General features: G+C 47.8%; 1 protein-coding gene across 1 annotated transcript in view; it reads right to left on the reverse strand.

Annotated features, from left to right (window-relative positions):
• Window positions 1-695: 695 nt before the first annotated feature.
• Window positions 696-12,002, reverse strand: part of LOC103367511 (regulator of nonsense transcripts 1-like) — an 18,217-nt gene continuing 6,910 nt past the window's right edge. The window contains exons 5-23 of the mRNA XM_008295588.1: window positions 11,174-11,335; window positions 10,800-10,884; window positions 10,507-10,605; window positions 9,329-9,437; window positions 9,049-9,208; window positions 8,828-8,946; window positions 8,458-8,622; window positions 7,826-7,940; window positions 7,465-7,608; window positions 7,135-7,348; window positions 6,556-6,673; window positions 6,170-6,326; window positions 5,592-5,734; window positions 5,299-5,473; window positions 4,999-5,080; window positions 4,648-4,809; window positions 4,293-4,546; window positions 3,273-3,395; window positions 696-2,906 (exon numbers count right to left, since the gene is read on the reverse strand). Of these exons, the coding sequence (XP_008293810.1) occupies window positions 3,276-3,395; window positions 4,293-4,546; window positions 4,648-4,809; window positions 4,999-5,080; window positions 5,299-5,473; window positions 5,592-5,734; window positions 6,170-6,326; window positions 6,556-6,673; window positions 7,135-7,348; window positions 7,465-7,608; window positions 7,826-7,940; window positions 8,458-8,622; window positions 8,828-8,946; window positions 9,049-9,208; window positions 9,329-9,437; window positions 10,507-10,605; window positions 10,800-10,884; window positions 11,174-11,335 (2,583 nt within the window). The 3' untranslated portion in view covers window positions 696-2,906; window positions 3,273-3,275. The remainder of the gene's footprint in view (window positions 2,907-3,272; window positions 3,396-4,292; window positions 4,547-4,647; window positions 4,810-4,998; window positions 5,081-5,298; window positions 5,474-5,591; window positions 5,735-6,169; window positions 6,327-6,555; window positions 6,674-7,134; window positions 7,349-7,464; window positions 7,609-7,825; window positions 7,941-8,457; window positions 8,623-8,827; window positions 8,947-9,048; window positions 9,209-9,328; window positions 9,438-10,506; window positions 10,606-10,799; window positions 10,885-11,173; window positions 11,336-12,002) is intronic.

A 12,002-nucleotide genomic window follows, 5' to 3' on the forward strand; every position in this document is an offset into this window, starting at 1 on the left:
CGGTGAGTCCGTTATGTACCGGTACCTCCGCGCCGCCGTCCCGGTCCGTCTCCTCTTTCCTTCACTCTGAGCTTCCAGATGCCTTCTTTTCTGCTTTATTCTCCAGGGAGGGAGGGAGGGTTTCACCGCAAGGAGCTCCACGCAGCCCGTCTGCTTGCTGCTGCAGCACCGTCCTGCGCCGAGCACCGGACCGCTTAGCCCGCGGAGCCCCGACGCTCACAGCGCGGAGGAGGCGCCGCCGCTCACCCGGATGGATGAAGTGACCGCGGGCCGGGGCGAGTCCATCTTTGTCCGGCCACAAGAAGACGAAGGAGGAGGAGGAGGAGGAGGGCTGTTTCTCCTGTCACCTATGAGCTCCCGGATGCTCAGACCTCTCCGCTCTCCTCCCGGGCTTCAGCTCCTCGTCCAGCCGGCGGAGCGCATCAGCAGCCGGCAGCAGAGTCCACCTGCTGCGCTGCGGCTCCAGCTGTATGAGCCGCGCGATGTGTGTCAAGCCGCCTGCAGCCAATGAGCCCGCATGTGTGCACGGCGCAAAGCCAGCCTAACAGCTCTGCCACTTCTAAAAGTCTGTCATGAATTACTGCCCCCAAAGGAAAAGTCATGACCTAAAAAGAAGAAGTAGAAGAAAAGAAGAAGAGTCACACCACAACCGGTTCGGCTGCAAGAAGCCAGAAATGAACACACCGGAACCAGGCTGCAGGAGCAAAAAGAAGCAAACTTTAATTTTCCAAGATTAACAACAGGAGTTTTTTTTTGTTTGTGTGTGTGTGTGTGTGTGTGTGTGTGTGTGAGCACAGTTTCAAACAACATCAGTTAGTGGGCAGAAGAAAATAAAATCCAAACCAAACATGTTCAGTTTAAAGAGCAGTGAAGCCACATGAGATGATCAGAGCTAAAGTACAGCAGAAGGACAACAGCCGCCCAGTTCCCCTCAAGTCACAGCACATGCAAAACAGGACATGAGTAGGGACGGGCCAGGCCGCCTGGTCACTGCTTCATAAGGAGGATAATGTGTGATCATAGAGTGTACGGGTGCTCGGACTGGTGTCAGCGTGCAGATGGGCTGGAACACAGACTCAGAACTCACACTGACAACAGCATGAACATGAACGTGGTGACCTGTGGGGTTACAAACACACTCATAGGTGGCTGTTTTCTCTCTTTGGCAGTCTGAGCACTCTTCAGGAGGTGACTCAAACACACACGACTTATTCAGAGCAGTCCTGAAGACGTTTCTTTAAAAGTTTTCAGAATCACAAGAAAACCCACGGTTCGGTGAGATGATGGCAGCTACGTGTTCACGTCACTAGTGTGAGACCTACAACAGTCCTGGAACACAAAGTCCACTGACGATGTCGAGCAAACCGACGGCTCGTCTTCTACATGATTGCACGACGGTTTCTATCACGACTTTTTAGGACAACAAAGAACAAAAACTAGAGAGAGAAAAAAACACAGAAGAGGCATTCTGTGGGTTCTACCTGCACAAACTGGGTCATAACCTGTACCTCTTATTCAGATGCCAGATTTACCAAACATACAGAAAACTTTACATGTTCACTTCGAATGCTTCTCAGGATATCTTTCACCAACGAGGTGAAGTTTCTCTTCAACACGTTTGTTCTCAGATGGGCCCTTAGAAGCTCTGGAGGAACTCATGAAGACTCATCGTTCCTCGTCTCACTGTCATGTGACCATCAGGTTTCATTAATAATCTGTCTGCATTGTTTGTTTTTTTTTTGACGTATGACTTTAGGGCAGGGGTCTCTGTGGAGTCCCGCCCTCTTGATTTGGCTGATTAGATGCGTTTAGCGGCGATACGCTCCAGATGATTGTATCTGTGAGCTTTAGTGGCTTCAGGGTCAGCAGAACACAGTGACAGCTTGCTTCAGTCCTAAGCTGGTTATGGTGCTTTCATCCTTTTGCACTACGAAAAAAGACACATAGAAGAACAAAAAAACAAGATTGTCTCACTATCTGCAGATCTCTGGAGCTCAGACGTGGAGACAAAGATGTTTTTCTTTTTTCTTTTTAAGAGCTAATTCCACCACTTCTCTGCAGACCACCTAGAGAAAGACGGCCGCCTACGCTAGCTCACATCACTGAAACCTCAATGAAAACAGCCTTTATTCAGAAAACTTTCCAACTCAAAGCTGAGAAAGAAAAGCAAATAACCCGTGACTGTGTAATCCTCAGAATTTCATTTAAACTCTTTGAGGCACAGCACCCGCAAGCCCGTTCTGAGTTCTCCTGAAATGCCAAACACTTCTCCTGGATGCTTAGATGTGATCAAATAAAGAGCCTCGGTTCAAGCTTTGAGTTTAAAAAAGTTGCCATATCAACTGCTTCAAGAGTTGTGTCTCCGTTTGTTTTCTCTCTTGCTCCAAGTCACAGAAGACGTCCCTGTTGAGTTAGCTCGGAGGACTTTTAGCGTGAGACACCTCTTCTCCATCTTTCTCAGCTTTTGGAGCAAGATTCCCAACCACCCCGCCTGGAGGTCTCCGAGGGTTCAGGGGCTCACGAGGAACCAGATGACACAGTCGCCCCCTCTCCCTCCTCCCCTCCTCTCCAGAGTCGCTCAGATCGTTCACCCTCCTCGACCTGTCCGAGGTCTCGCCGCTCCGAGGACGACAGCTTTCTCCTTCGCCATGTCTTGGCGGGTGAGCAGCAGCGCCTCCTCTCCCCTGCCAGCCTCCCACTCGCTCCCTGTCCAGCTCTACTCCCAGCCTCGCTCTCACTCTGGTGATTGGTTGGTTTCTCACGGTCTCTCTCCTGTTACTTTCACACAGTGGTGCTTCGGTTGTAGCAGTGGAAAACGGGTATCCATGTTTGTTCTTTTTTGTTATTACCCAGATTAAAATACCAATGAACTAAGCTTCTCACAGGCCTAGCTCCTTTCCAGCAACCTGCAAGACAGATGCACACATATGCACTGGTGTGAGGAAATATTCAGAAATCATTTCAGCAGATGATTCATTATCTGAAGACGTGAGTTCGATGAGAAATAGATCTCTGTCCTGACTTATAGACATGAACCTGAAGCCAGCAGGCAGTTCGTTTGATCCTGCATCATGTAACACGTTATGTTCAATCTGCACAAAAACTCGGTGTAAACACGACATCTGCTGGCTCCAGCTTCCTGGCTGTCAGACATGAGACTGGAATCATTCATCCAACTCTTTGTAGACAAGTAAACAAGCATATTTTCCCCAAATGTCGAACTGTTACTGTAATTTCAGTGAGTCAGCTTAGCCCACAGTGGAACTTCTTACAGTCTAGTACTGGGACAGTCCAGTCACGCCGCCGTGTTGGTAAGCCCGCTCCCCCTGGTAGGTGGAGTCCTGGGACAAAGCCACATCGATCTGGGACTTGAACTCGTCTCCTAGGTAACTGTCCTATAACGGGACAAACAAAAGTGAAAGAGACCAGTCAACAGTTGTTCCTTCGTTTCTTTCCAGGCGGGAGAACAGTGGATGCTTTTGGAGCAGGAGGGAACCTGGACACGCCCTTGGAATACACAGTTCTGTGCAAAGGTCTCTGAGACGGTGAGATTTCTGCTCATCTTATAAAACCACCGGGGACGTGCTGAAACGGTCCCAAATATATCCTGAAGCACAATCATAACCACAAAAATGCAGCCCTAAAGTCATAAAGAGCTATTTCTATTGATAGGAGAACATAAAGTCGTGCAGCAGACGGTTCGGCACCACAGAGCCTTGATTCCAACATTACTCAGTCAGTTCTCAGGAGGTTTAACTGTAAACTAAATTGTATAATTCATCCTACATCCACCCAACCGGTCGAGGCAGATGGCCGTCCCTCCCTGAGCCTGGTTCTGTCGAAGGTTTTTTTCCCCCTGTGGGGGTTTTTGGTTCCTTCCCACTGTTGCGGACTGCTTGCTGAAGCTTATAGGGAATCCAAATGTTTTGGACTGTTGGGTGTTTCTGTCTCTGCCTTTGTGAAGCGCTATGAGATGACTTGTTGTTGTAAATATGCGCTATACAAATAAAATTGAATTGAATTGAATTGAATTGAGGCTCTGAACAACCCACCTGCCCCGCACCTCCACAAACTGTAAACGATGTGTACTGAGGAGAATTAGTGCTGTTCTAAAGTCAAAGAGCGGTCACGCTACACACTGATTCAGTGAAACCACATTTGATTTTTTTGTGCCTGAAACCTTTACGCCGTCCTGTGAGTGCAAACAGCTACGACCCTGAGGACTAACAGACTACAGACAGCTTCCTACATACACTTCCTAGACCTGCTTACTGCTCATACGGTGAACCAACCTGGGAGAGTTCAGGCTGGGAGAGCCCCGGCTGGCTCATCTGTGACGGCTGGCTCATGTTGATGTAGCCCTGCGTCAGAGGCCCCTGGGAGAACGGCTGGGAGCCCTGGTCCTGGCTGGCCTGGCTGCCGGACATGTGGCCGCGGTCCGCTCCTCCGCCGTGGTTTCCCATGTTGCCGCGGTTCCTTTGGCGGCCACCTCGAGTCCCGGCACCTCCTCCGCTGCCTGACTTGCCCTTCATGCCTCCACCACGACCTGAACCAAAATGAAGTCACAATTCAATCGAGTGTTTCAGAATTGATGAACTTAAGAACCATGAAGTCAGCGTGAGTCGTACAGTTTCATGACTTTCTCACCTGCAGTGGGACCGTTGACCTGCCCCAGGTACCCAGGTGGAGGTATAGGGGGCATCACCAGGTTGAAGGGGATGGGGATGTTCATGGAGGACATGGGACTGGGGCCTGTGCCGATCATACCGATCTGGTCATGAGTCTGGAAGTACATGTTGGACGTACGGCCTGCAGGAGAAGGATGCACACATGAATCATATTGACTGTCTTGTGAAGCATCATTTCCCAGAGAGCAGGTAAAACCTGTCGGTAGCAGACGGGCAGAGCCAGTATATGTGCATCAGTGGCCTATGCTGGTAATGACTGGGATTCTATAGATTAAAGAAAAGGTGCGGTGTTGTGTGAAGGAGGTCTCACCGTTGCTGCTGCGGTCGTACACCGATCCAGGAATCAGGGCCTCCCTGGCGTCATACATGGCTGTGCTCATGAATCGCCCGCCCTGCACAACACAAGAACACGCACTTTATGTTTGTAGGACACTGCTCATTAATTCTGGCACTGATTTATTACACTGCTTTCTTTTAAGGTATACAAGTAAATTCGAAGTCATGTCTCACATCTCTCATGTCCCACAGGGAAATAACCACACATGACCCACTTACACAACTCCTCATCTCAGCACCATGTATGTGACAGACACAAACACTCTGAACTCACAGGGTTGATGGTGTTGACCAGCTTGCGGGGTTTGCTGAACTGCATCAGGCTCTCCCTCAGGTTGTTCAGAGGCCCTTCAACCAGGACCTTCTGCTCCTTGTAGTAATTGAGCAGGTGGTTCCACAGAGGCTGCTTGGACAGGGCTTTGGGATTTCCCACAATGATCACACCGTACCTGTGTGGCCAAAGCACCACATTATTAATGATTTACAGACTAAAAGCCTTCACAAGCAGCATATCAGAAATGCTATCAAAGAAAGTGGAGGAAAAGCGGGGCGTTGTGCTGCTGTTACCGGGCTCTGGTGAGCGCCACGTTGAGGCGTCTGGGGTCATTGAGGAAGCCGATGCCCTGGTGCTCGTTGGCCCTCACACAGGACAGGATGATGAAGTCTTTCTCTCTGCCTTGGAAGGCATCTACACTGGCTATCTCCACCTCCTGCACAAGGTGTGAAGAGACATGTGGTGGGCGGGATTCCTTTTGTTAGGATAAATCTGGTATTAACGTGACAGGTGATATGGACGTGGCCTTTTGTTTTTCTAGTTATTTTTTGGCCTTTTTGCCTTCATTAGACAGGACAGTCGAGACAGAGAGGCAGGGAAGTGGGGGAGGAGAATGGGGGAAGGACCTGCAGCAAAGGGCCATGAGCGGGATTCAAACCCACGACCGCTGCATCGGGGACTACAGCCCCTGTTCATGGGTTGCCAGCTCAACCAGGTGAGCTAAAGCAGCGGCCCGACTTGTGGCCTTTTGTCTACTAGTTATCCAACTCCAAGAGTTGAGTCATTTCATCCTTCTCAAAGTCTAAACATAGCTATGATGTGATCCCAAGTGTTTCAGTCATTCAAATTTGTCTTGAAGCTCACAGTCTACCTGGTAGAGCTTGGTGTGGAGGGAGCCACTGAACTGCATGTACTGGACCAGGTAGGACCGCTGTCCCTCGTAGGGCGTGATGATGCCAATCTGGTCAGGTTTAGCTCCAGCCTTCAGCAGCCTCGTGGTTATCTTCTCCACATTGGCTGCCTCTGTCCTGCATTAACCAGTATGGTGAGGGAAAGGAGAGGCCTGTTTTACACAGCTGGCATAACAGAGACACTAATAAAACCTGACTCAACATCTGAGCGCTATTCAGTTCCTGGAGTGAGTGCATGTCCTGACTGTGAACGAGAAAAACGAAGCCTGTCAAATACTTGAAATGTGAAGACATATTTCTTCATAAGAGGCCGAAGGATAAACATGATGTCTGAGTAAGCTGAAACCTGTTGAGATACGATGTTCCAGAGCTCGCAATCTCTTCCTGGCCTTGGGTGACATAGAAGAACATGGGCTTGTCGGGCTGTGGCCACTGGAAGTCAAAGCCCTTCTTCACCCGGTCCGCTGAGGGAAGAGCAGACACACGAGTCAGGACCGGTGCATGCGGTGGGTAATATGAAATAATACAGGAGGCTAAAACAAACGTGTAACAACAAGCTACTTCTTTAAATGAACAGGAGGCACGTTTGCTATGTGCTTGCAGTTTTTCTGAAACACAGATAGTAAGAGGAGTAACAGGCCATCTGTGTGGGGAGCAGTAAGGATGTAAACCAGCGCCACCAGGTGACGTTTGTGTGATCAGTAACAAGCCCGAACACTGAGGAAGGTAGAGATGCAGAAGTGAAGCTTCCTCTGAGACACTTAAACTCCAATATGCTGAGAGGTTTGTGTGGAATTTTTGACCAATGACGCCAAAAACGTGCTGCCGCCCCTCGCTTCAAGAGCTGCATGGTGAAACCTGGACAGAGGGTGAACAAACACCAGAGAAGAACACAGTCAGATCTCAGAGCTTCTTCTCGTCTCACCGGCAGTGACTCCATTCTGCAGAGAGCCCTCGTAGAAGATGTTGGAGGGGAAGGCGCTGAGGGCCGGATGCATGCGGTACTGGACCTGCAGACGGATTGGGCGGATCCCCAGAACTACAAGACGCTCAAACAGGGACTGGGACAGGCCTGCTTTAGCTGCCTTCTTGCACATCACCACAGGACCCAGCTGGCAGTGATCGCCCACTAGAATCAACTATGAGGAAAACAGGTGACAAAGGGTTCAGCTTAACAGACTAAACTAATAATTTGATGACAGTGCAGAGTGGAGACAGTCTGAGCAGGTAGCTGATACCAAACCATGGCTCCCACCTGCTTGGCTCCCAGGACGACGGGCACCATGCACTCTGGCTCTGTGGCCTGGGTGCTCTCATCAATCAGGATTGATCGGAACTGCATCTTGGCCAGACGAGGATCTCCTGCACCGACGCAGGTACAGCAGATCACATCAGCATTCTGGGAAAGACAAGCCAGACCACGATGAGTTTCTCTACAGAGACACTGACTTCACCTGCTGTTTCATTTAACACAGAAACATCACAAAGACAAATCACATTTTCTAGCGCTTAGCATACAAACTTGACAATAAAATCTCAACAGCGTATGATGCCTGCTCCTGTCATAAACAGGAAATATTCAGTCAGTACTTCAGAAAGTCCCTTTGTGGCCATACCATGAGCAGCTCCCGCTCAGCAGTGCGTCTCAGAGCTCGGTAGCGCTTCTCATCCGAGGAGGACAGCTCGCCAGTCTCATCCTTCAGCTGTTGGAGCTTCTGAAGCTCTGGCATGCTGCAGGGACGAAGCCATTCATCACAGTGTGAGATCAGTGCTGTGTTTGTGAGCAAAGACTTGAGTCTGTAACAAGTCCTTCTAAAAACAGATCTGGGATCAGTTCAGGACACGATGACGGTGTTTGTGCTTCGTGGATTTCTGTTTGTTTCTACACAATGTTAGCCCAAATCCAAGCCAATGCGGTCCTCAGAGGAGCTGCTGCTATTCTTTGGTCCTATTAAAGTTATTGTTATCAAACATAACTGGAGCTGTGTTGTTTTCAGAACCACTGCTCCAGACCAACGGTGGAAAGCCCTCTACTTCTGTTGGGTTTTATTCATTAACATCCATCCATCATCTCTACACCTTAATCCTCACTATGGGGGGCGGAGCCTATCCCAGCTGACTCAGGGTGAAGGCAGGTTCACCTGGACAGGTCTTATTCATTAGCATTACCAACAAATTAACAGTAAGTCTTTCTAAAGAAGTGAACACATGTCAGTCCCCCAACACATCACAGCTGGCGGTGTGCTACCTGTCCATGTTGCGGGTTTGGTTGTGCAGTGCCAGGAAGGACACAGGTGAGTCTATGGCCTCTCTGCTCTTTGCACACAGTCTCACCACCTTGAGCCCCGTCTGGTGGATCTTCTCAGTCAGCTGGTCCACGGCAATGTTACTGGGAGCACAAACCAGCACCGGCCTGGAGGGACAACAGGGACCATAACACACTTCAAACACCGTGGGCTGACTGAGGTATTTCAATCAGGACGAAGATCATAAAAACCTTACGGAAAGGTTGAAAGTTCAGCTAAATGAGTAAATGACCTAAACAGCCATGGTCATTATCGTCACAGAGCCAGCCCACACATAACAAAAGGCAAACACCGTCTTGTAGAGTCTCCTACCCGTTGCCCTGTCGAGCCAGATGGTACACGATGGTGGCAGAGGTGACCGTCTTCCCTGTGCCAGGAGGACCCTGGATCAGACTGAGGGGGCGCTGCAGCACTGTTTTCACTGCATAAACCTGCATTGACACAAACAGCTTTCATGTGAGCCCTGACAGGACAAAACCGAGGAAGCCAGGCGCTAAGTCGGAGTGATTTTAGGTGTTGTCACTCCTACTCACCTGGGAGTGGTTGAGGTCGGGCAGGCCCTGAGCGGTGAAGCGTTTGGGCAGCTGGCACTTGATGACTACGTCCTCAACCTCATGTCCCAGCAGCTTGTGGTAGATGTAACCAGACACTGAGGTCTCATCTACAGCAAATGTCTTCAGAGCACTTTGCATCCTGGATGATGGAGAAGCAAAAACAGACACCAACACTGAACGTTTCAGCGTCACCTGCTTCGACATAACTGACACAGAACATTGTGTTTACATGGATCACAAAAGACATCAACATGAGCACCTGTCAAAGGAAGTGGACTTCCACACAAAGTCCACCTGGAAATTGTGAGGGATCTCCACTGGAGCCCCGGCGCTGCTCCTGAGCTCTATGGCGATCTCATCACCGTAGTCTGAGTGAGATGGTGAAGGAACAGCGCCCGGATATGTTCTGTAGTGATTCACACGCGTGTCGCTGGAAGTACAGGACGTCGAATACACTCCAGCTGTTATATGGCACCTTTTCAATGTGAAAAACTTAAAGCAGCTGAGAGCAGACATTAATGCCAGAGTTGGTCTGTTGCGTGAGCAGCGATTTATTTAGCTCAGACTCAGACTTTCTTTATTGTCATTGCACAAAAACTCAACGAAATGTGGTTGCTAGGCTACTGGAGAACATAGAACTGGAGCTTGTGAGGCAGTGACTGGTTAATAAGCACTGTAAACATATAGCTCAGACTTTAGCTTTACGAACAGGCAGCTGCTCCTCTATACTGAACAGAACATTGAGGGTGTCGGCCCACCAGTGCATCAGAACCCTCAGTGTTCCTGTAAATAACAACACCGTTCGATGGTTCCTATGTAAATTTAACTTTCACTCTTTGCACTCTTGCAGTTATTTTTAGTTACTTTGCTTTACTGTATATTTATTGTTTACTCTGTATTTATGGTTGCACCAACCCACCAGAACTAATTCCTTGTATTGTGTGAACTATATCTGGCAATACGTCTGATTCTGATTCTGGTTCTGATAACTGCATCAAAAACGAGTTACGAAGACGGAGAGTTTTGACGTGACAAACAGCTTCAGAGATCCAGAGTTCTGCGTGATGTGTTCGCAAACTACAGAGGCAGCTAATGCTAATCGTAGCTACACAAAGCTCAGTATCAAATATACGCTTCAGAATGAGGCCCGTGCATGTTCTGGTGTTTCAGCACCGACTCAGTCAGCTGACATGAGTCCGTTTTGACTTCACAGTAACTAACAATTAACAGGTGAGCCGCCATAAGCAAAGTCTAAATATAGGAGCAGCTTTCCTAATCCCACTGGAGACTCTGGAGGAAAACACAAGTTTGCTTATATTGTTGTAGTTCTCCCAAGCTGCCACTAGAGGTTGCTAAAAATCCACGTTTCACTGCCTGATAAAGTGACATGAGGTCTCCTGTTGGAAGCAGTTGGTCTGTGAACAGCCATGAGGATACTATCGGGCACTTTGATGACGTGTCCGATGCCTTTCCACGGAGGGGCCAGGTCTCCTTTGTACCTCAAGCAGATCTCATCTCCCTGCATCAGGCGCATATCTACAAGACATGACCAGAACAAAAACACTCTTCAACCACAGCAAAGGACCCTTTTCCCCCCAAAAAACAACATTCAAACGTATGTACAAGATTTGAGTAAATGATTTACCATTTTAATTAAAAAGAGCATAGGAACAGGTAAAATTTTGACAAAACTGTGGCGCTGAACTGGAAGTAAAATGACAAATAAATACCAGAGTCTGTTTTGGGAAGTGTGAAATAAGCAATCCTCTTCTTGTTCAGGCCCAAGTCCCATCTGACGGTGATGTTGTCTTGTGTCTGTAGAGAAGCAGAGCGACACTCAGACTGGTGGACATCACGAAAACAACTTTCCAGATATTACCGACAACAACACCGGCACGCTGCTGTAGGGAATGAAAAGGCAGAATGCTGACTCCTACAAAGTTATTAGTTAAACTTCTACATACAAGAGGAAAGAAAAACCTTGATCTCCAGAAAACAAACTAAATCCAACAACAACTGTAACAAACGGCTGATTGATTATTTATTCTGCATAAAACTACTCATTAACTATGAAGCTAAGTGTTTTCATTAAGTATTTGTCCACCTGTGACTCTTTGAGTTTCTTATCATAGTCGGCCTCCAGCTTCACCAGAGGACCAAAGATGTTCTGGTACTGGTAGGCGTCCTCGTAGCGAAGCAGGACGTGCTGAGGCTCCTCGTCTACTCCAGGTTTCTCCAGGTCCTCCAGGGTTGCAGTGGGGTTTTCCTGCCAAGAAAAAAATGTGAATAGAAACTCAAAAGCGATATATGTTGAGGATTCGTGTTATTTAATCACTGTCCTGAAACACGGAGAGTCTGACAAGTAATTAAAGCAACATTCAGAGAAATCCCTTCACGTGTTCAGTTTTATCTACTCGGCGTCGATGTTTTCAACACTGACCAAAGGTACACTTTGCATATATTAATATAAAACGGTCACTGCAAATTAGAAGAACATTAAATCACCAGCTGAGGTTAAAACGGGTTTATATGATATAAAGAATGGCTGTATCATGACAAATGAAAATGGACCTTGTTAAGCAGACAGGACATGGTCAGAGAGCACCTGGATATGTAAAGGATACAGGCTGTTGAAACTGATCCCAGAGCAGTGGAATCAATACATATGATGTTTATTATTGGACAACGTTCAGGATTATGTACACAATATTTGTATCATTATTTCTTTTTTCTTTTTAACACTTATCTTGTCTCAGATATTGTTCTGTTATGTACGGAGCAGTGAGAGCGCCAAATCAAAAAAATAAACCAATAAAAGAATAATAAAAGTGGAAATACAAACAATAATAAATACAATAAATAAATAATGTGTCAATATAAAGCAGTTATATTATTATAATGTCATTTATTATAACATCACGGCATTATAATGC

Source organism: Stegastes partitus, unplaced genomic scaffold (assembly GCF_000690725.1).
Source record: "Stegastes partitus isolate 25-593 unplaced genomic scaffold, Stegastes_partitus-1.0.2 Scaffold0, whole genome shotgun sequence".
In the NCBI taxonomy this organism is placed as follows: Eukaryota; Metazoa; Chordata; class Actinopteri; family Pomacentridae; genus Stegastes; species Stegastes partitus.